Raw genomic sequence first — 22,578 nt, 5'->3', positions numbered from 1 at the left:
GATCATGACCTGAGCCAAAGGCAGACACTTAACCATCTGAGCCACCCAGGCGCCCCTAAGCTTTTGTTTTTGACATGCCATTCACACTCCTGGGAATTTGTCCCAGAGAAATGACTAGAGTTCACACAAAAACCAAACTGTGGTACGGTCATACGATGGAAAACTACTCAGCAACAAAAAGGAACAAATTATAAATATATGCAAGAACTTGGATCTCTAGGGACTTGTGCTGAGTAAAAAAAAAGATAATTTCAATGGGTCCCATATTCTATGATTCCATTTGTGTAACATTCTTCAAGTGAAAAAATTATAGAGATGGAGGATAGATCAGTAGTTGCCAGTGGTTAGGCTTGTGGGGGCGGGAGAAAGGAGTGGGTATGACTATAAAGAAGTGGCACAGGGAGATATTTGTGTGATGGAATAGTTCTGGGTCTTCACTGAAGTGTATCAAGAATCTTTGTATGAGATAAAAATAGCATAGAAATACACATACACACATTGTACCAATATTAATGCCTGATTTTGATATTGTAGTATAGGTACAAGAGGTGTAATCATTTGGAGAAACTGGATGAAGGGGTCATGGGAACACTCTGTACTATTTTTGTAATTTCCTGTGAATCTATAATTATTTTAAAACAAAAAAAATTAAGCAATCACTTCTCGGCCTTTTGGCTAAGATCAAATGTAGTATTTGCTCTTTTCAGTTTAATATATGATACGTTCTCTGAGGACAGCATATTAAATGGATTTTTGGAACAGGGAGATGGAATAGGAAATTACTCTGCCCACTCCACGTATCGACCTGGTATTGCAGTACCTCCAGGAACAGTGCAGCCCCTCAGGGGAAATACCCAGGTGTCTAAGTTCAGCTTGAGCTGTAGGGGGTTGTTTATCTGAGATCATGTGTGTTGGATGCTTCTGCCTTCTAGTGTCTGGGCTGGAGGCTTGTGTCTGGCTTCCTGGAGGCATAGGTGTATATATGCACTATGGTCTATTTATTAATTTAAAGATTTTATTTATTTATTTATTTATTTGAGAGAGAGAGAAGGAGAGAGAGTGTGAGCAGGCGGAGGAACAGAGAGGGAGAGAGAAAAGCAGACTGTGCCCTGACTGCAGAGCCCTATGTGGGGCTTGATCCCTTGACCCAGAGATCATTTCCTGAACTGAAACCAAGAATCAGATGCTTAACCCACTGAGCCACCTAGGCACCCTTACCCATTCTGCTATTAACTGACATTTGTTGGGTTTCTAGGTTGGGCCTATTACAAATACTACTGCTATGTGTTATTTGTTTTCCCATAAACTATATACTTAAGAGTGAATTTCTGGGTCAAAAGATATGTGGTTCTGTAAATTTATTAGATAATTCTAAACTGTTTTCTAAAGTAGTTGTATCCATTTTTAATCCCACTTAATCCCGGTTCCAATTACTCCACATCTTTGCCAACACTTGGTATTGTTAGTTTCTCTGATTTAGGCATTATGCTGGGGCATAAAGTGGTATCATTGTAGTTTTAATATATAAATTCCTGATTACTAATGAGATTGATCACTTACACACGTGTGTGTGTGTGTGTGTGTGTGCATGCCATCTGACTTTTCTCTTTGGTGAAATATGTTTTTAGACTTGGCCATTTTGGGGGCACCTGGGTGGCTCAGTCAGTTAAGCATCTGCCTTCAGCTCAGGTGATGATCTCAGGGCTCTGAGATAGAGCCCTGTGTCAGGCTCTCTGCTCAGGGGAGAGTCTGCCTCTCCCTCTCCCTCTGCTCTTTCCCCCAACATTATCTCTCAAACAAATAAATAAAATCTTTTTAAGATTTTCATTTCTTTTTTGACAGAGAAAGAGACAGTGAGAGAGGGAACACAAGCAGGGGGAGTGGGAGAGGGAGAAGCAGGTTTCCTGCTGAGCGGGGAGCCCGATGCGGGACTCGATCCCAGGACCCTGGGATCATGACCCGAGCCAGAGGCAGATGCTAAATGACTGAGCCACCCAGGCGCACCACCAATAAATAAAATCTTAAAAAAAAAAAAAGACTTGACCATTTTTTTCCCACTGAATTGGCGTCTTAATTTGTAGTTCTTTGTAGATTATGGTTATGTACCCACCATTGGTTATATGTGTTACAAATATCTCTCACTCCATGGCTTCCCTTCTATTCTCTTAATGGTAGCTTCTGATGAGTGGAAATTCTTAATTTTAATGTAGCCAAATACATCATTTTTTTCCTTTGTAGTCAGTGCTTTTGTATCCTTTTTTTTTTTTTAAAGATTTTCTTTATTTGTCAGAGGGAGCACAAGCAAGGGGAGCGGCAGGCAGAGGGAGAAGCAGGCTCTCCGCTGAGCAGGGAGCCCAATGCGGGGCTCGTTCCCAGGACCCTGGGATCATGACCTGAGCCGAAGGCAGACGCTTAACGACTGAGCCACCCAGGCATCCCAGTGCTTTTGTATCCTTATAGTTTTTTTCCTAATCCAAGGTCATGATGATATTCTTTTTTTAAAAAAAAAAGATTTTATTTGACAGAGAGAGACACAGCGAGAGAGAGAGAACACAAGCAGGGGGAGTGGGAGAGGGAGAAGTAGGCTTCCTGCTGAGCAGGGAGCCCCATGCGGGGCTCGATCCCAGGACCCTGGGACCATGACCTGGGCCAAAGGCAGATGCTTAACAACTGAGCCACCCAGGCACCCAACAATATTCTTCCAATATGATCTTTGAGGAGAGACAAACCTGAGGGCTGACCCTCAAATCATCGAGCCTCCCTGCTTGAGCTGGGACATTAACCTTCTGCCCTGGTGCTGGGATTTACACCATTGGCTCCCCTGGTTCTCAGACCTTTAGACTTGGGTTGGAATTATACCACTGACTTTCCTGGGCATAAGGCCAGGAAATCTTCTTTTACTTCTTTTTTAAAAAATTATTATTATTTTAAGTAGCCTCCATATCCAGCATGGAGTCCAACCCAGGGCTTGAATTCAGGACCCCGAGATCAGGACCTGAGCTGAGATCAAGAGGTGGATGCTTAACTTCTGAGCCACCCAGGTGCACCAGGAAATCTTGATCCGTAGATTCAAGAAGTCTGACAAAACCCAAGTAGGATACATTTTTTAAAACCATACACCAGGACAGAACTTCAGATTGCAGATGGAAGATCTTGGGATTTCTTAGCCTCCATAACTATGTGAGATTATATATATGTACAATCTCTCTCTCTCCACACACACACATGCACATGTGTGCATGCACGCATGCACACACACACAAATATATCTCCTATTGGTTCAAGTTTTCTCTGGAGAACCATAATACATCTAAACCTAAAAGTAATAACATTGTGTTAATGGATTAAATATTTCAGATAAATGCTTGTCAGTCTAGATTAAAAACAACAACTGTATGTTACTTAGAAAAGCATATCTTAAAAACATGCAAAAGGGGGCACCTGGGTGGTTCAGTCAGTTAAGCGTCTGACTCTTGATTTCAGCTCAGGTCTTGATTTCAGGGTCATGAATTCAAGCCCCATGTTGGGGCTCATGTTGGGCTCAACACTGGGTATGGAGCCTACTTAAAGAAAAAAATTAGGGCGTGCCTGGGTGCCTCAGTTGGTTAAACGACTGCCTTCGGCTCAGGTCATGATCCCAGAGTCCTGGGATCGAGTCCCACATCAGGCTCCCAGCTCAGTGGGGAGCCTGCTTCTCCCTCTGACTCTCTCCCCTCTCATGCTGTTTCTCTCTCGCTCGCTCTCTAATAAATAAATAAAATCTTTAAAAAAAATTGAAAACTTGCAAAAAACAAGGCACCTGGGTGGCTCAGTTGGTTAAGTGTCTGCCTTTGGCTCAGGTCATGATCCTAGAGTCTTGGGATCAAGCCCCACATCAGGCTCCTTGCTTAGCGGGGGTCTGTTTCTCCCTCTGCCTGCTGCTCCCCCTGCTTGTGCTCTCTTTCTCTGTCAAATAAATAAATAAATAAATAAATAAAATCTTTTAAAAAACATGCAAAAAGCTTGAAGGCAAAAGTTTGGAAACAGACACACTTTGTAAACACTAGCCTAGAGAAAGCTGGTGTAGCATTTAAGCAAAATAAAAACTACTAAAGATAAAAGGCTCAATTAATTATGAAGCTGTAGAAATTGTATATTTGTATACATCTAATAACAAAGTCTTAAAATACATGAGGTAACATTTGACAGTTCTACAAACAAATCCACATTCTTGCTGTGAAATTCTTTTTTTTTTAAGATTTTATTTATTTATTTGTCACAGAGAGAGAGAGAGAGACAGAGAGAGGGAGAGCACAAGCAGGGGGAGCGGCAGGCAGAGGGAGAGGGAGAAGCAGGCTCCCCACTGAGCAGGGAGCCCGACATGGGGCTCAATCCCAAGACCCCAGGATCATGACCTGAGCCAAAGGCAGACACTTAACTGACAGCCACCCAGGCGTCCCTTGTTGAGAAATTTTTTTTATTTTTTTAAAATTTTATTATATTATGTTATGTCACCATACATTACATCATTAGTTTTCGATGTAGTGTTTCATGATTCATTGTTTGCATATGACACCCAGTGCTCCATGCAGTACATGCCCTCCTTAATACCCATCACCAGGCTAACCCATCCCCCCACCCCCCTCCCCTCTAGAACCTTCAGCTTGTTTCTCAGTCCATAGTCACTCATGGTTCATCATGGTTCATCTCCCCCTATTGCGAAATGCTTAACACATCTCTCACAGTAATTAATATAACAAGACACAGAAAATAAGTAAGGAAAGGTATGAACTTTCTATTTTGTCAAGCATTTTTATTATTTTTATTTTTTTATTTTTTTATTTTTTAAAGATTTTATTTATTTATTTGAGAGAGAGAGAATGAGAGAGAGCACGAGAGGGAAGAGGGTCAGAGGGAGAAGCAGACTCCCTGCCGAGCAGGGAGCCCGATGTGGGACTCGATCCCGGGACTCCAGGATCATTACCTGAGCTGAAGGCAGTTGCTTAACCAACTGAGCCACCCAGGTGCCCGCATTTTTATTATTTTTAGAGGGGGCATTTATCTGATTTACCTCTTCTGTCATTACCAAGCTCTACACTTTCCATTAGGGGAAGGACGCGACATCTCAACGGCTGCCAATAGTAAATACCTGGGCCAACCAAAGATATTTCAAGATGAGAAAGTTTTTAAAGCCTATTAGAAAGTGAGGGTAGGGAACAATGATATTGAACAGGAAGATGGTAAGCAGAGACTAAGGTCTCAAAAAAAAAAAAAAAAAAACCGAACCGGAGTGAATAGTAGAAATTGGGGCTTAGCATTAGGAGGAAGGTAGAAAATTCTCTTTGGGAATGCAAATAAACTTTGGTGGAAAACAAGACACTGTAACAAAAAAAATGCAATGGATTTGAAATCATCCTGGATCTTCCTTTTACTAACTCTATACTCTTGGACCAGTTATTGACATTTTGAACCTCAGGTTTCTTGTCCATAAAATAAAGATCATTCTATCTAACCCGATAAGGGTTAAATTTTCCTATTATAGGCTCTCAGAACACTGTGTCTGTTTTCCTTCAAGCAATTTATTACTGAGAGTCTACATTGTGTTAGGAGCCCACACAATGGTGAACAAAATAGATCAGGTTTATCATTATCTTCCTAGAACCTGGCAAGCCTAGCAGATATTAAATATTCAACAGATATTTCTTAAACGATGAGCTTATATAAAAACAAAAACAAAGCCCATAATGAATGCAAAAGTATTCAGTAAATGGCAAGAGGCTTTCTACAATAAAACACAGGTTATTATTACTTTTTAAGTAGTGTTCTTGATGCAGGAAAACAGGAAAAAATATCATACTAAAGAAACATCCGTTTAAAGGTGAATTACTGGGGTGCCTCAGTGGCTCAGTTGGTTAAGTGTCTGCCTTTGGCTCAGGTCATGATCTCAGGGTCCTGGGATCGAGCCCCGCATCAGGCTCCCTGCTCCTCGGGAAGCCTACTCCCTCTCCCACTTCCCTTGCCTGTGTTCCCCCTCTCACTGTGTCTCTCTCTGTCAAATAAATAAATACTTTTGGGGTGTCTGGGTGGCTCAGTCAGTTAAGTGTCTGCTTTCGGCTCAGGTCATGATCCCAGGATCTAGGGATCGAGCCCCACATCGGGGTCCCTGCTCAGCGGGAAGTGTGCTTTTCCCTCTCCCTCTCCCACTCCCCCGCTTGTGCCTTCTTTCTTTCTCTAATAAATAAAATCTTTAAAATAAATAAATAAATAAATAAAATCTTTAAAAAAAATAAAGGTGAATTACTTAGATAAGTAATTTCAAAAACCAAAAATCATAGGTTAACTGACAAAATCAAATATTCTAGATGTTAAGTGAAAAAATATTTTTTCCTCCATTTTATTTTCTATCACAAAAAATTAGATTTATGTATTATGTATAGCTTCAAACTTATAAAAATAATTTAAACAGTATACAATTAACAACCTTATGCCCTTCATCTAGATTTCCTAATTATTAAAATTTTTGCCACATTTGTTTCCTCAATTATTAATATTTTGCTACACTTACTTTAGTGATTTGTAACATATTGCCACATTTGTTCTCCCCATCCAAGCCATTTGAAAGTAAATTGCAGACAGAAAGATACTTCACTTTTAAGAACCTCAGCAAGTATGTCCTAAGAACCAAGACATTCAAGGTAACCATGATACAACATTCCAGATATTTAACACCGGTACAATAATGCAATCTAATTTACAGTCAAATTTTCCAATTGTGTCAAATTTCCCAATTGTTCATTTAGTAGCTTTTTGGGATCCAGGATCCAAACAACAATCACACAAAATTTAGTTTTCAATCCCTTTAGTGATCTTTATTTCAGAACCGCTCTACTACTTTTACTTTTATATAAATCTAGAATCTAGAGCTTTTATTTTGTTGAATGCCCTACAATTGTCTGATTGTTTTCTCATGATGAGATTTGGGTTAAATATTCTTGGCATTTTGGCAGGTGATGTGTCCTTCTCAAGTGCATCAGATCAGAAGGCACAGATCTCCTTTTTAAAGATAACTCCATTATCAAATTTTTTCTTAAGATAAAGAAAAACTCATTCACTTTAACTATCACATTAGTTTTTGGTTAGTACAACTGTTCTTTACAAATATTCACACGTATTCACAAAGGTGGGCCAGTGTGCACTAGTGGACACAACGCAGGTGGCGTAGTGGGAAAGACACTGGAATGAGATCTTAGGTTCAGCGTCAATTTGGCCAATAATTAGTTGTGGGTCCCTAGATAAATTTCTAAAAATCTTCATTGAGAGAGAGAGATAAGAGGACTGCGCCATATTTCTAAAGATCCTTTGAATTCTAAAATTCTATTGACTGCGAACGAAGTTATAGTAGAGACAGAGCTGGACTTGGAATCAGGAGACCTGGATTTGAGCACCGGTTCTGCCACATACCAGCTATGTGAACATGCACAAGCCATTTAATCTCTCTAAGCCTCGCATAGATTTACCCCACAGAGTTCAGAAGGATTAAGAGGGTTATTGCATGTCAAAGCACATTATAAACTGTAAAGAACTACCAGAATGTCAAGTATTATTTCATTATGTCCAGTTTTTCTTCTTTTGATCTAATTAGTCAATCAGAAAAAACGACATAAAGGGAGACAGACCTCATCAATTTAAATTTTAAACCAGAAAATGACAGTATAATTAATTGTGCGTCATAATCAGTGTATGGAATTTTTAGAATAGTTTTATTCCATAAATGCTTGTGCTTCGTAAATAATGCTGACTAAAGTTACGAATAGGTACTCACTTGTACAGGCCGGTCCTTCCTAAGAAGATGGTGATTGTTCTTGGGATCCCAAATTTTGCGGGGGCAAAACAGTGAACACAGTGTATGAAAATGGTAACAAGTACTTAGAAACTTCCTCATTCAGCGATCAATTTCGTGTTGCGCCTCCAGGTCCACCGGAGGGGTTGGCAAACTGAGGCCAACGCAGAGGGGAAGTTGTTGTCCTGGTTTTCCAGCGAGCGGGGACAGCCCTGGGATAAACTAAGCCTCTTTGGGCTGAAGGCATGTTTTCCCCTGAGCCAGCTAGTGGGACCTATCACCCAGGCCAGACCTTTATATTCTTATAACTCTTAGAGCCCTTTATATTCTTTATTTTCTAAAACTGCCCTACGGTTTCTTTCTGGCCTTTTGATTGGAACTCGGAGAACCTAGTTCGCTAGTGCACACTGGCCACATTTTTTTCGATTATTCAGCAGGACTGATAAAATATCTCCCTGGAAGAGGTTCAAGGCGCGCACACGCTCCTCGGTTTGTGTTGAGCAATGCACGAACTATCTATGCCGTGAAGTGCCTGACACTGTTGTTGCTCAAGACTCCAGACTGCCAGGAAATGGCTAACGAAGCAGCAGGAGAACGGCGGCGCAGCGAACGTTGGTGCGGTTGGACGTGCCTGACCTCCCAGCCCACGCAAGGGGTCGCGCCGCCCAGGTGGCCACGGCCGGCTCCGCGGAGCGCGCCGGGCGCCGTCCCCCGCGCCAGTGCGCACGCGCGCCCGTCATCCGGGTGCTGGCTGCGGCTGCAGGTTGCGCTGGGGTGGCGGACAGGGGGCGGGGCCAGCGGCTCATTGTGCGCAGCGCTGCGCGGCGCCGGCGGCCGCCGAGGCCTGGGTCGAAGTTGGCGCTGCTGCCGCCGCCCTGCAGCCCACTCGCTGCCTCGGCAGCGCGCTGCTCTTCTAAAATGGCTGCCGCTACCGGTGCTGTGGCACCCTCGGCCGCCTCGGGTCAGGCGGAAGGTAAAAAGATCACTGATCTGCGGGTCATCGATCTCAAGTCCGAGCTGAAGCGGCGGAACTTAGACATCACCGGAGTGAAGACTGTGCTCGTTTCCCGACTCAAGCAGGTGAGGCCCGGCGAGGTCCGGGAAGGGGAGCTTAGGCCGCGCCTCGGAGCCCCCACTTCCGCCGCAGCCCCCGGCCGCCCGCAGCGGCCAGGGCCCGTGGGGCTGCGCGGTGGGGAGGCCCCGGGCGGCGCCCCCGCGCGCGAGGAGGGTGAGGGACCCTCCCGCGGCGCCTCCGCCCCCGCGAGCCTAGCTGGGCCTGCGAGGGGCCCGCGAGCCGCCCGGGACTGGCCGTCGCAGCCGAGCGCGCCCCTGCCTCCCACGGGACGTCCCCGCCAGGCTGCGAGGGCTGCCCACGGCCGGCGCGGCCTCCCAAGGGCGATCGTGGAGACCCGGGAGGCGCTCGGTCCCCAGTCTTTAGCGGTGGTGAGCGCGTGCATTTCTTGGCCTCGGAGGGACTGGTTACTTTGGTGACTTCTGCGAAGTTACCGTTTAATTGTGCCCAACCGTTTCCTCCCCATCTTGGGGGGGAATTGGTAGTGGGAGTTGAGGGGTGGGTAAGAGAGAGGGTTTGTTTTCCGTTTTTGCATCAGAGCAGTAATCTGCTTTTTCATCCCTGATTATCTTTCTGGTTTATTTGAGTGAGCGTTGGAATTGTAGTAGAGAAGAAATAAGTCTGCATTCTAGAAATCAGGAAAACTCTTTATTTACTTTCATAGCTAGCAACTTTTCTGCAGTTGAGAATATTTACTTTTGTTCGGTATGATATTATGCGATATTTAATTATCTCGACTCGGTAGAATTTAAAACTCCATGCGATTTTCATACCTAATGATATTTCCCCGTGAAAGTTTCTCTCACTCGTGTAGTTTAATTGCTCTTTTTGAAGTCGGTTTATGAAATGACTGGCAATTCTAATGTCTCGAGGCTTGAGGTTTGCTAATTTTTTTTTCGTTTTTATAAAATAAGTTTAGATAGATTGTGTAGCATATTAACTTCTCTTTCTAATGTAGGCTATTGAAGAGGAAGGAGGCGATCCAGATAATATTGAATTAACTGTTTCAACTGATACTCCAAACAAGAAACCAACCAAAGGCAAAGGTTGTTACGAGTTATGAACATATTTTAAAATATATTTTGGTTATATAACTTGCCTCTGCTCTTGTGCCACTTGCCCTGTTTATATAGTGCTACTCTTTGCTATTTCCCTCTGGCACTCTGCCTTCTTGGGTCAAGGAAGAAAAGTTACTGTTGCCAGGCTCTGGGTAACTTGTAGCCCTTAAGATTTGGCTGAAGCTCACCTGAAAGAGACCAGTTCTTTATTGCTTACAAAAAAATCACAAAGTACAGTTTCATAATGTTTCTTCCTTCATAGAGTGAAGACCTGAAGAATAAAATACAGTTTAATACATGTCTACCTTGCCCCACAATTGGCAGAGTATTGATGGAATTCCTTCCAAATCTTTCACCTTGGCTCCTGCTGTTTTTTCTCGTATATTAAAGTTTTATAACCTTTATAAACGTTTAGTATTTTGTTTGACTTGGTGAACTTAATTTCCATTTATGCTATTATACATTCTAATTTTCAGTGAAATTCAAAAAGACCTCACCAATCATACTAACAAGGTAGGGAAAATCCATGATTAATTTAGCTTTAAAAAAATTATAGGGACATGTTAAAGATTTTAATTTTATAACTTTTAAACTAGGCCAGAATAAAAATATTTCCAAGATATGGTGATTTAATGAATAAGGAAAAATGGTTTTAAATTAACATTTTGACAGTACAAATGGGACTTAGATATTTTTTTAAATGTTCTGGTAATTGAAGTCTTTACTTGAATAATTATAAATTTTTCCCACCCTCTCATAAGGACAGTGGCAGAGGGTGGACATGATGTGGGTATCTGGATCCTGGTACCCATTTACAAGTTCCATGTAGAGTGTGTCATGGACAGCTGCAGAATTTTTAAAAATCTAACTTTCCTTACTACTTTAATTATCCAAATACTGCTCTGTCTGCCGTGGACCAGATTGACTGTAACTAGGTAAAATGATTGAATGGATTAACCTTGAAAAGATGGGAATATTTATTAACATTTGATCCTAAGCAATCTGTAGGTATTAGGACCAGGCAGATCTTGATGCCATTTCACCATTTGAGTCTTCAGAGGTTTGCAAGAGTCCGCCTTTTGTGCCAAAGGAAATTGAACAGGGCTAAGGAGTATTTCCTGGGTAGGATGGGAATGACAGAGGTGAAAATGGAGTTTGGAGGAAAAACAAAGTTACCTTGAAGATCTGTGTCTTTTAATGTAACTCTGACTCAGTGTATCACTTTGAGATACATTTCCCTGTGTTGAGAGAAGCTTGTGCTGAGAAGCCTATGCTGACAAACCAGAGGCTATTTCAAAATGAAGCATAGAAATTTTGGAAATAAATATATCAGAAATTAACCATTTCTTCTAGTGATTTTGATTCATGTCATTTATTTAGCACATTGAGATAGTTTAACAGATGCTGTGTATTAATCATAGTTCCAGATTATTCAAGCTGATTATCGATTTTAGCATTGAAAGTAAACCTCATCTGATATAGTCACTCTCACCTATTTTTAATTTCTCTGTCTCTTTTTCAGTTATTAGGAACTTCATTTGTCTTACCCTTAGAAATAATTTCAGCAACATAAAATTTTAAGAAGTTGTTCTTTTCTTTATATATAATGTGTGTGTATATATATAATCAGTTTTTAAATTTTTTTCTTTTATATGGATTATTAGGATACTTGAACTTTAATTTTTCCATAACACTGATACTAAGGTGTCTTGTGGTCTTTAGTTAGAAGTTGTAACATTTAATCATTTGTCGGTAGCAGACTACTATTGAGTACTTCATGAGACTCCTTCTAGGACATGCACGATAAATAGCTCTTGTCTCCTGAAATTCCATTTATCATTGTTCTGAAAATTCTATGAATTACAAAGAACATGCTGTAAATCCCAAACTGAGAACCTGGTTTGAATTAACATGCAATTAAAGATGCTTATACGTAAGATTATTTTAAATTAAGTTTAAAAATAATGTTAAAAAATAAAAATTATAAAAATAGTAAAAATGAAATTTGAATATGGAAATTTAAAAATAATAAATTTTAAAATTAAGGATTCAAGAAATTAAATATTATTTTAATGTGATGTCAGTTTTTTTGTGTAATTGCTGAATTACTACATTCCAAATCTTATTTTACTCAACAGTATCGACCTTGAAAATAACTTCATCTTGGTCATACCACCTTTCCTTCAGTGGTCTGTTTCCTTTTTTTGTAAAATTGGAATTTTTACTGGATCATCTGTAGGACGCTTAGTTCTGGAATTTAATGATTATATATGGTCGGGAGTCAGAAGAAAAATGCTTTCTGTTCAACTAAAATGGATGTATAAGGAAGGAACTGTAAAACTCATAGGTGCTCAGTCAGTATAAATATTCTTTAGGACAGATTATTAGAAAAGGAAAACAAAGAAAGGGATTACTTAGAGGTAGTCATGTTGACATCAGCAAGATACGGCATATAATAGCTTGTCAGGAAGATAAATAATTCTTATGGTAATCTTAAGGTATCAGGTAAAAGTTACGTGATGTTAAGAAAGCAAGAGAGAAGCTTAATGGGTCTGGATAAATTACTTAGGTGAAATATTAAGCTTATTCTCTTACAAATGCAGGGTCACTACTTCTTTAAAATTTATGTTACAGTATTTGTGTTTAGAATAGAGGAAAAGGGAACTGTATTCTTAACTATATTTTAGAATATTTTTAAAACAAATTTGTGCTTATAATGTTGATAGTGTTATAGTTCTAATATTGTTTATAAAATCTGTTTGCATGCGGTTAATATGGTGAAACACTTTGTAGCTTATATTGGTTGTCTCTTCTGAGTCTTTTTACAACTTTCTTTGCTGTGAACTTTTTAATAAGTAACACAGAAGAAAGCTATACCGGGAAGATTTACTGTTTTGGGTGTGTGTTAAGAAAGCAGTTAAACAGGTAGAGCTAACTCCTCATTAACTTGTTTTAGAGATTATAGATTTAAGATTTCTTTTGCTTTACCTGATGATGGCATATCATATTCTTTTGATTTTCAACCTTTAGAGTCACCTGTAAACTTCAGCAAAAGTTATTTTATGTGGTTAATCAGTATAGTATTCGGAATTACATGTAACGCAGTACTTAATGATGTTGAAATGTGCAATACATGCAAGCTTAGTAAGGGTCAAACCACTACATGAAATCTGATTTTTTTCCTCCTGTAGGAACAAGTATAATTTGGGTTTATAGGTTTATCCAAATATCTAACGCCTAATTTTATGTGGAAAATACCTCTGACAATGTAATTAATTGTATATTTACTGTATAAAGCTTCCTAAAATTTGTGTCTGATAAGGATATAGTAAACCACATAAAATGCATTTAACATAATAATACATTATTTTAGTGGACTTTAATTCTTGCCTTTTTTTTTTTTTTAACTGCAGTATGTTTGGGTGTTAAGGAAACTAATCAGAATTGTGGCATTGAGAAGAGCTCTGGGGACAGAATTGTCATAAATATTTTTGGATACCCACTAGGCTAGAAAGTTTGTGAGGGTAAGGACATAGTCTTTTGTTTACATTAGTCTCTGTAATGCTTAGCACAGTGCTGGGCATGTATTAGGTACTCAGAAAATATTTGTTGAATGAATCCTGAGGGCCATATGATGGCTTTCTTAACTGCTTTTAAAAATACATCTTTTGGTGCTTATTTTAATTGCCTATTTCTTTGTTGGAAGCTCGTATATCAGAGATTAATAGTCTTATCTTCTAGAGTACCTTTCTCAGTGGCACTTGTGGCTCCTCCTTAGGCACCGATGTGTAAAGCATCCTTACTCTTAGAACACGGAACACGTGAATCATTGCAACATCCTTTTATTCCTTACCACTTTGTTGCTGGGTTGGAAATCCTCATAACTTTTGCTGGAATATTATCCAGCCTCATTTTCACATCACCAAATCAGACCTTTCACCTCTGCTATTAAAACCTGAAGCTTGTTTTCTGCAGTTTATCTGGTGGAGTATATTTATCATCAAAGCACTCATGTACTTTTTTCAGCTGTTTTATTGTGTCAAATGTGGTGTGTGTCAGGGTAGGGAAAATTTTCTAGTACTTTAAGACAGTGCGCTTCTCCCAAGTTAGTCCTCTTCTAGGCTTTCTGAATTAGGAGCAGAGGGCTTCAGACTATCACCTCTTTCACAAACTCATGCAAAATAAGGTATGAATTGTCCAGGAATTAGGGGAAAAAGAAATATTAGTTGGTGGCATCAGAAATGACTTTAATGAAGAGGGTGAAAAATGGTTTAGGGTATAAGAGTGGAATTTACTGGTTAATTAATCAACTATGCTATAGTTCTCACATATATGTCATTTAATAAAAGGGTCTCAAGGTTCTGCAGTTCTAGGAGTTAACTAGTCACATTCTGAACTCCACAGCCTGAGTTGGTCTTACATAGCAGATCTGGTACCCTGGAATAGTAGTTTGCATGATGGCTTTACAATGTTGTTTCCAGATTATAAAAGGGAAATACGTTCATTAAAAAAATTCATAATCCAGAAAGGCACTAAAAGGCGAAAATTGCCTGTAATTCCATCACCCTGAATCTATCACGTGTTATTTGTTGATCTAAGTTGTATATGTACATGTGCATGTACTCACAGGAGATTTATGTTTATGGATTTTTTTTTCCCTTTTCAACAACTAAAACAAGGTTCACATCATACATGGTGTTTTGTTAAAGGCAGAATTGAAATTTTCTCTAGTCTGGAGAAGCTGAAAACAATAATCTTCCTTGTACTTTCTTTTCATTCTAGCCTCTTAGTTATTTATGCTCAGTCATCCTAGTGATTCTCTATGGTAGAGTCACTTGAGTTCTTAAAAATACAGGTACCAGGCTCCTGCCTCCCCAGAGGTTTGGTTTTGGCTGCTCTGTTGGGGGCACAGGCTTCATTATTTTCTAACAGTTCCCCAGGTGATTCTCACGCAGGTAGAGTTAAGAACCACTGACCGCTCTAGACTAGAGCTTGAAGCTTGGCATCATTTTCATTCATTTCTTTCTGCCTGTCAGTTTGCAAATTGTTTCGTATACTTCACGTTTTCCAAAAAACTTTCACATTGCTTTATTTGATTCTGACAATGAGGCTTAGGGTCAGCTGGTAGTATTTTCTTTCTGTTGATGGAATAGAAGAATAACCTGTTAAAAACTGAGTTACAGTTTTGCTGCCTTTTAAAATCTTGTGTGTACACGTGTGCATGTATTTTGTGTGTGTGTGTCTTTGTTGGGTTTGGTTATCTTTAGACAACAAAGTTAACAGGTTTTTTGAAATATACTTTTGGGGGGTGCCTGGGTGGCTCAGTCGTTAAGCGTTTGCCTTCAGGGCACCTGGGTGGCTCAGATGGTTAAGCGTCTGCCTTCGGCTCAGGACGTGATCCCACAGTCCTTGGATTGAGTCTCGCATCGGGCTCCCCTGCTCCTTGGGAGCCTGCTTCTCCCTCTGCTTCTCTCTCTCTCTCATGAATAAATAAATAAAATCTTAAAATAAAAAAAAGGTGTCTGCCTTCAGCTCAGGTCATGATCCCAGGGCCCTGGGATCGAGCCCCGCATCGGGCTCCCTGCTCAGTGGGGAGCCTGCTTCTCCCTCTCCCACTCCCTCTCCTTGTGTTCCCTCTCTCTCTGTATCTCTCTCTGTCAAATAAATAAAATCTTTAAAAAATAAAAAAATATATACTGTTGGTATTTTCTAGATTTACTATAATGAGTGTGAATTATCTGCAGTAGATTTTAAAAAATAATAAAATGATCTATTGGATGATTGCAATGTTTAAGACAACATACAAGGTCATTTAGAAAGATTTCAGTAGTAAAACATCAGTTTAATAGAAGAGATGCTAAAACCACATGCAGTTGTATGCAGACAACACAAAGCATAGTCTGATTATTTTAAGATACTGCATGCAATTGGGGAGAGGTTGTTGCTGGAAACATTCATGTTCAATTTGGCTTATATTCTGAATCTCTCCCCCGCCCCCCTTCTCAAACAGCAATTTTTTTTGTTATTACTATTTTTTTAATTTAATTTTATTATGTCACCATACATTACATCATTAGTTTTTAATGTAGTGTTCCATAAATCATTGTTTGTGTATAACACCCAGTGCTCCATTCAATACATGCCCTCTTTAATACCCATCACCAGGCTAACCCATCCCCCCACCCTCTCCCCTCTAGAACCCTCAGTTTGTTTCTCAGAATCCATAGTCTCTCATGGTTCGTCTCCCCCTCCGATTTCCCCTTCATTTTTCCCTTCTTACTATCTTCTTTTTTTTTTAACATATAATGTATTATTTGTCAAACAGCAATTTTATGACTAAACATTTTCTACATTTTATAGCTTTGTAAACGTTTATGGGAAAGAGTTAATCAAGTCACAAAGTTTTTGGGCAAAATTACTTTAAATCTACTTTTTGAGTGGAGTTTTTTGTTTTGTTTTTGTTTTGGATGTATTTCTGAACTTGAAAAGGAAAATTGCAAATCCTTAGAAGGACCTTTTGCCTTTGGAGGAGAAAACCAGTTTATGACCTAGAATCCTTTATTCATAATTCTGAAATACAAAAGTTCTGAAAGTTGAAAGTTTTTTCTTAAGTTTGTTGGCAAAAGTGAAGCTATTTATGGTCTTGATTTATTTATAGTCTTGATTTATCTCATTTGGCGTGAATATGCATGTTTCATTGCACAAATACTTCTGTGATTGAGAGACCCTGTTCCAGAAGCCACTGGGAAATTTAGATTAATAAATGGTGTATATACTGTCATACTCTTCTAAAATCTGAAAATTCTGAATTATCTTTAATTCTAAAAATTAAATACTTGTGGACCTGTACACATTTATGTTGCATAAATAAGGAAGTGTTTTTAGCATCATCTTCCTTAGGTGTATACATTTTTGCTTTGCCATTTTACTTTAGACCCTAAAATCACGCAAAGAGTATTGCAGTATTTTTATGTGGAGTTATGTAATTTCAAAAATAGCCATGTGTTACTACTGTGATAATTTAAAATGTGATAAGTTAGTTTTGCTTCCATTTGTATTTTGTTATTCAGACTATCTTTACTGCTCAGTTTATTTTCTAGTTTTGTTTCTCAAAGCATTAAAATTAGGCTTCAGGGGTGACTGGCTGGTTCAGTTGGTGGAATGTGCGACTCTTGATCTCAGTGTTGTGGGTTCGAGCCCCATGTCATATGTAGATGTTGCTTAAAAATTAAAAAAAAAAAAGCTTCGGTTACATTAAACTTTTAAGTTAGCGCCCTCATCCTGGTTGTACCACTTTCCTTTGCACCAATTCACATTTCTGTGGCACATGCCTGAGTCCTTGAAGGACTGAAGATTAGTTGATTAGTTTGCTATAGGAGTTTTGATAGCACAGGCTTAAATGGGAGCTGGAAATAGAAATGGTTACTGACTGTACAAAAAAGAGCCAAAGGTGGTTGGTGTTGTTTGTTGGAGTTTAAGGGGGATTTGGTTTTTCTTTTAAGTTATTTCTCATCTGTGACATACGTTAGGAATCCATGGAGGTACTCTAGCATCATTGACGTTGGGAGTTTACAGACTTTACTGAGAGGATGGGGCTGCACATGGTGCTAGTTTGGCTGGCATGTCACCTCTGCTTGTCCCATTGAGGGCTGAATAGAAATCCAGACCTTGTTATATCCAACCTAAGGACTTACTCCATTATCGTCAGGAAATCTCTCTGCTCATTATATAACGCTGTACTAGGTTCTGGGCTAGATGATGATCATCAGAACTTTTTAAAACGTGAGTTATGTTTTATATGGGGGAAGGATGATACTTTTTTCATAAAAGAAGAAATTACAACATAGGTTCTAATTCAACAGGTGTAGAGTAAGCCCAAAGTTACAGATTATGAAAGCAGTCAAAAGCTAGAGTGTAAAATTTCAGGGTTTTTTTGTTTGTTTTTTGGAATGATCAAAGACGTCTTTATAAAGTTTGTTCATGACTTCATTCTAAATATGCAGAATAAAATATGGTGTCAGCTCATTCCTGAGACACCAACTAGAATTTTCTTATACTCTCAAAATTTAAAGATCAGTTTCCGAAGAGGGTAAAATTTCAGTTTTCTTAAAGACTATGTACCTATCAAATTATTACTGCAGTTTCATCACTGTATGTTTGAAAATCTTGTCCTCATGGTTTTTATGTTTACAAGCTGATATATTAAATGTCCAGTGCTTTCGTGTGATACAGCTGCTTATAACAGTAAGGCATACTAAAGTTGCACCTTTTTGTGCACTTCTGCCTCTTGTGGCCTGTTTGTCATGGGGCAGGTTACATAATCTTGGAGGCTTACCTGTAAACATTTTATAGATGTGACTTTTGGAGCCTCTGTTTACATTGAAAGAGATAGCATTAACAACTGGCACATTCTAGCCACTCACAGATCTAATGGCTTTGTGGGTTTTGAGAGGTAGGCATAGGCCTGGGTTTAAATTGAAACACTGCTGGGATGCCTGGGTGGCTGCCTGGGTGGCTCAGTCGGTGAAGCATCTGCCTTCGGCTCAGGTCATGATCCCAGGGTCCTGGGATGGAGTCCCGGAGTCGGGCTCCCTGCTCAGCGGGAAGCCTGCTTCTCCCTCTCCCTCTGCTGCTACTACCTCTGCTTGTGTGCTCATGCTCTCTCTGACAAATAAATAAAATCTTTAAAGAATAAAAATAAATAAATTGAAGCACTGCCTTTACTAGCTTGTTATCTGATTAGTTTTTGAGCAACAGTTTCCTTTTTTATAGACTGGGGATAATAGTTTCAGAGTAGTTAGGAGGATAAACTAAATAAATACTTTACTGTATATAAAACATTTATCTTAGTGCCTGGACCATGGAAGCCACTTAAGCAGTGATTGTGACTGCCAGTGTTGTTTTTGTTGCCGTGGTGCAATTTGGTTTTCCTTTAGGTAAACTAAAGCAAGTGAAATTCACCGCGGAGTCTGCAAAACATGTAGTTTGTCATTATGCTGAAGGCTGCCATTTCAAAGATAGTATCTTTAAACTGAGTTAATGAACCACGCCTTACTAGGATAATGTCTTTTAAGTAGGTCATAGTAGGATGTAGTGGAAAGAACTTAGGACTGGAAAAGCCTTGGCTTCCAGTTCTGACAGTGCCATTTACTCGCTTTGGGCAAGCTACTTAACCTCTCAGGCTCATTTTCTCTTTCCCAAGATTGTGATTACCTGCCCCAAGTACCATAGGGTGCTTGGGAAAATCAGTTGAACTTTTTTTTTTTAAAATGCTTTGCAAATTGTAAGGCAGTTTGTAACTGTAAGGAGTAAATACTATTTGCAAATGTTCTGAAGGAGTTCCCCCCAAAGCTCTACTCTATAGATTACTTAGTGGTGTGTTTTGGGGCTCTTATATTTTTAAAAAGCTTATTTCTCCCAAAAAGAAGCGTCTTAAAGGTTTTATACCATGGAACTTCCTCTGAATATGATGGAAGAATTTAGTGAGCTCTTTTTCATCTGATACTGTTTTCAGGGAAGGAACATCTTCATTTTTTTTTTTTTAATATAGCAATAAACGCTTTCTGACCAGCAGACTTTGCTAGTTGTCCCTGTAGTAACTTCTAATTTCTATTTTCCTTAAAACACACACACCAACATTCCATATGGGAAACGAATACCACACGGGCTCCACACTTTCTCTTTTGATTCACATAAGCCCTTAAGAAACAGGGACAAGCCCTCTTTTACCTGAATGGGTTAAAAAAAAAATCTCCACTCTTACTCTTGATCTTGTTTTTCACATACCTGGAAGGATCAGAATCTTGTTGCCTTTTTATCGCGCCTTCAAGGAAAGGGTTTCGAATTAGGAGTACATGGAAGATAGAGGCTGTTGAGACTAGGGAAAGGAAGCTACACTGACTTTTTTTTTTTTTACAGCCACCTTAAACCTAAACTCTACCGTGAGTCACAGAAGCTTGAGATAGGTATATGGCAGTCCCTGTTTTAGACAAAGGGAAAAGTTGATGATTAGTTGGCCTCAGGAGAGAACATCCATTCACATTTCAAAATGAATTAAAAAAAATACATATTAAAGTTTCAGCAGCTGTGTTTTTTACATCATTTCTGATGCATGGTTTATTTAGTAGGTTTCTGTGACGTGGCCTGAAAACATAAACTTTTAGCATTGGCTCTGTGGGAAATACATATTTCTTTAACTGTGGAAAGCATTTTTAAAGTCCCAACTACTGATTTTTAAAGTTTGAAGATGCGAGTTGGGTGGGGGAGGCCTGTAGTCTGGAGGCTATTAACAGTTCTCCGTCTGAAGTCATTTCTCCTTGCCTTAAATCAGTTAAATCAGTCATTTTAAGTGCCCAGCACCATTTATATTTAGGCCTTTGGAGAAGTACCAAAATAAGCATAAAAGCAGTCACTTGTACTAAAGGAATTTTCTTTTCTAAATGGTGAAGCAAGATGTATTTGAGAATACAGGGCAATATATAATCAACTGATGGACTGTAAGGTATAGATTTTTTTTTTTTGTAAGGTGTAGATTAAAGCATGAGAATTTTATTTCAGAGAAAGCTTGTTGAAGAGTAGTACTTAGGGATAGCTTTGTGGGGGACACGAGTCTTGAACTTAGCTATCAGACATCTGGTGATAGATTCAGAACACCATTGAAAGGTGCTGCTACTTCTGGGAGAATTGAAGAGGAGAATTTTGAATGGCATAAAGAAAAATGTATTATATATATCAAGTCAGTTTTGGGTTCGTATTAAGATTACTTGTGCAGTTTATTTTAGTGAAGCAGCATGATGTCCTTAAAAAAGGTTTTTGTTTGGGACAGCTATGAGCAGGTGGTTTACAAAGCAGTTCGCATTAGTTTTGTCAGATGATTTGGGAGTAGAGAGCGATCAATACCGTGGGGTAAACTCTTCTGAATGTTTTTTGCTCTTAAAGTAATAAAATATTGGTTGTTAGCCCATTTTCCTTCTTTCGCAGGTAAAAAACAGGAAGCAGATGAGTTGAGTGGAGATGCTTCTGTGGAAGATGATGCTTTTGTCAAGGTAAAGTGTTAATTACTCAGGTTAAGACGTTTATTTTGCATGATGAATTCATGCATTTTACTTGAATAATAGATCCTGAAGTATGAAGGTAAAATAAAGATAGAGACTTAATGTAGTATTGTCAATCTCATCATAGTTGAGAAATATAATAAATGACTTTGTCTTTAGTTAAATGAGACATAGAGCTAAAAATAATATTTGTCCAGGCCTTGAAGTAAAAATCAGACGTAGGGGCCAGAGGAACAGCTGCAAGACAAATGATATGTTAGTTCCTAGACAAGGTACTGCAATGAGGGTATTGATAGTTTATTTTTCATCTGCCCATTGCATTTAGCTTTTTTATAAAATATACAGAACTTAGATTAATGTAGTCCTTAAAATGGAGAGAGAAGATTGCTGGTGTGTTGCTACTTAGTAAAGAGCAAATTAAGAAATTGTTTTGCCCTTTAAAGATAAATTTAAGCCAGATCTTTTTTGGCTAAAAATGAATGTATTTCAAAACTGACCAGCCAGAAAAATAATGTGTACAGTTTTAACTGCAGTTGTGGCAGTTCTATAAGTTATTTTTAATCACAGGTTTTTTTTTTTTTTTTTTAACTGATGCGATCTCCTCCTTACTGATCATTAGGTCTCAAGTAGTGTGGCATTTGCAGGAATTATTTAATGAGCACAGTTCCTCCTACATTATGTACATTTATACCCCATATATTCTGTTTTCTGTGTACAGTTAGTCCATGTGGTCATAACATCTCTGGATGTCTGTGTGCCCTACCATGAAGTCAGCTCATGTCCATTCACCTGGCCATCTCTCCTACTGCTTAGCTCTCTACCCTCCCCACGTTACATGCACACACAGACCACAGAGTGTACCACATGTCCCACACTTCACACGTTGCACTTTGAGGTTACATACGCACAGAGAGAAAGAAATGTGTGGTTGAGGATTTAACCCTGAAATCCTTGCCCAGGGAGCCATTAAAATTGATGATTGCATGCCTGTAATCAGCTTTTGTTTGAGCCTTTCAGAACTCTCCAGTCTCTCTATTCTGTTATCTTTGTGATACATCTTCTTTTAGGTTTATTCCTTCGCTCTTATTTTCTCCCGGTGTCTTCACTAGTGAGTGTATGATTAAGCAAAAATTATCCATAAGCTGGAAAAACATTATGACTTAGTAAAGACATTTTAATTTTCAAATGTCTAACTTTTAGCTCTTCATACTTACATTCATTTGAAATGTTAGGAGGCGATATATACTTCTATTTAGCATAATAGTACTGTCTCTTGTATGTGCTGCAAAGGATACCTTTGTGTGATTATTAAATGAGCCTGTTCATAATGTCTAGAAGAACAAAAGAGCTTTTTAAAAAAAAATCTGATTTAAATAAATCTTCAGTTTCTTCTTTCTACTTCCTTTTTCACTTTGGGGAGGTACTGGCATATGTGATGTATTTGATAGAAAATAAGTGAATATACTTATCTCTCAGACTTGGTAATTCTGAATTTATACAGTAGTGGTGAATGAATATCACCTATTGCCTAGACATGAATAGTATAGTAATTGCTTTCATTTATAGGTGAGGAGA

The 22,578-nt window shown here is 39.0% G+C and overlaps 1 protein-coding gene and 1 non-coding gene across 11 annotated transcripts in view; both read left to right on the top strand.

Moving 5' to 3' along the window:
- Nucleotides 1-655: 655 nt before the first annotated feature.
- Nucleotides 656-842, top strand: LOC114206587 (U2 spliceosomal RNA). The gene has a single exon (XR_003608675.1). It is a non-coding gene; the product is annotated as a U2 spliceosomal RNA (small nuclear RNA).
- Nucleotides 843-8,639: 7,797 nt separating this feature from the next.
- SLTM (SAFB like transcription modulator) overlaps nucleotides 8,640-22,578 on the top strand; it is a 42,592-nt gene continuing 28,653 nt past the window's right edge. For 6 of the 10 annotated variants that reach the window (XM_028100049.2, XM_028100047.2, XM_028100044.2 and 3 more), the window contains exons 1-3: nucleotides 8,640-8,899; nucleotides 9,850-9,937; nucleotides 20,909-20,994. In XM_028100049.2, coding sequence (XP_027955850.1) covers nucleotides 8,738-8,899; nucleotides 9,850-9,937; nucleotides 20,909-20,994 — 336 coding nt within the window. In that variant the 5' untranslated portion in view covers nucleotides 8,640-8,737. The remainder of the gene's footprint in view (nucleotides 8,900-9,849; nucleotides 9,938-20,908; nucleotides 20,995-22,578) is intronic. The other 4 variants (XM_028100048.2, XM_028100045.2, XM_028100043.2 and 1 more) reach the window with 1 other exon arrangement.

This window comes from Eumetopias jubatus, unplaced genomic scaffold (genome assembly GCF_037043125.1).
Source record: "Eumetopias jubatus isolate StellerSeaLion01/CBP00866 unplaced genomic scaffold, mEumJub1_p1.0 scaffold_7, whole genome shotgun sequence".
Lineage (NCBI taxonomy): Eukaryota > Metazoa > Chordata > Mammalia > Carnivora > Otariidae > Eumetopias > Eumetopias jubatus.
The sequence above is the reverse complement of the archived record's forward strand: the minus strand, read 5'-3'. Positions and strand labels throughout refer to the sequence as shown.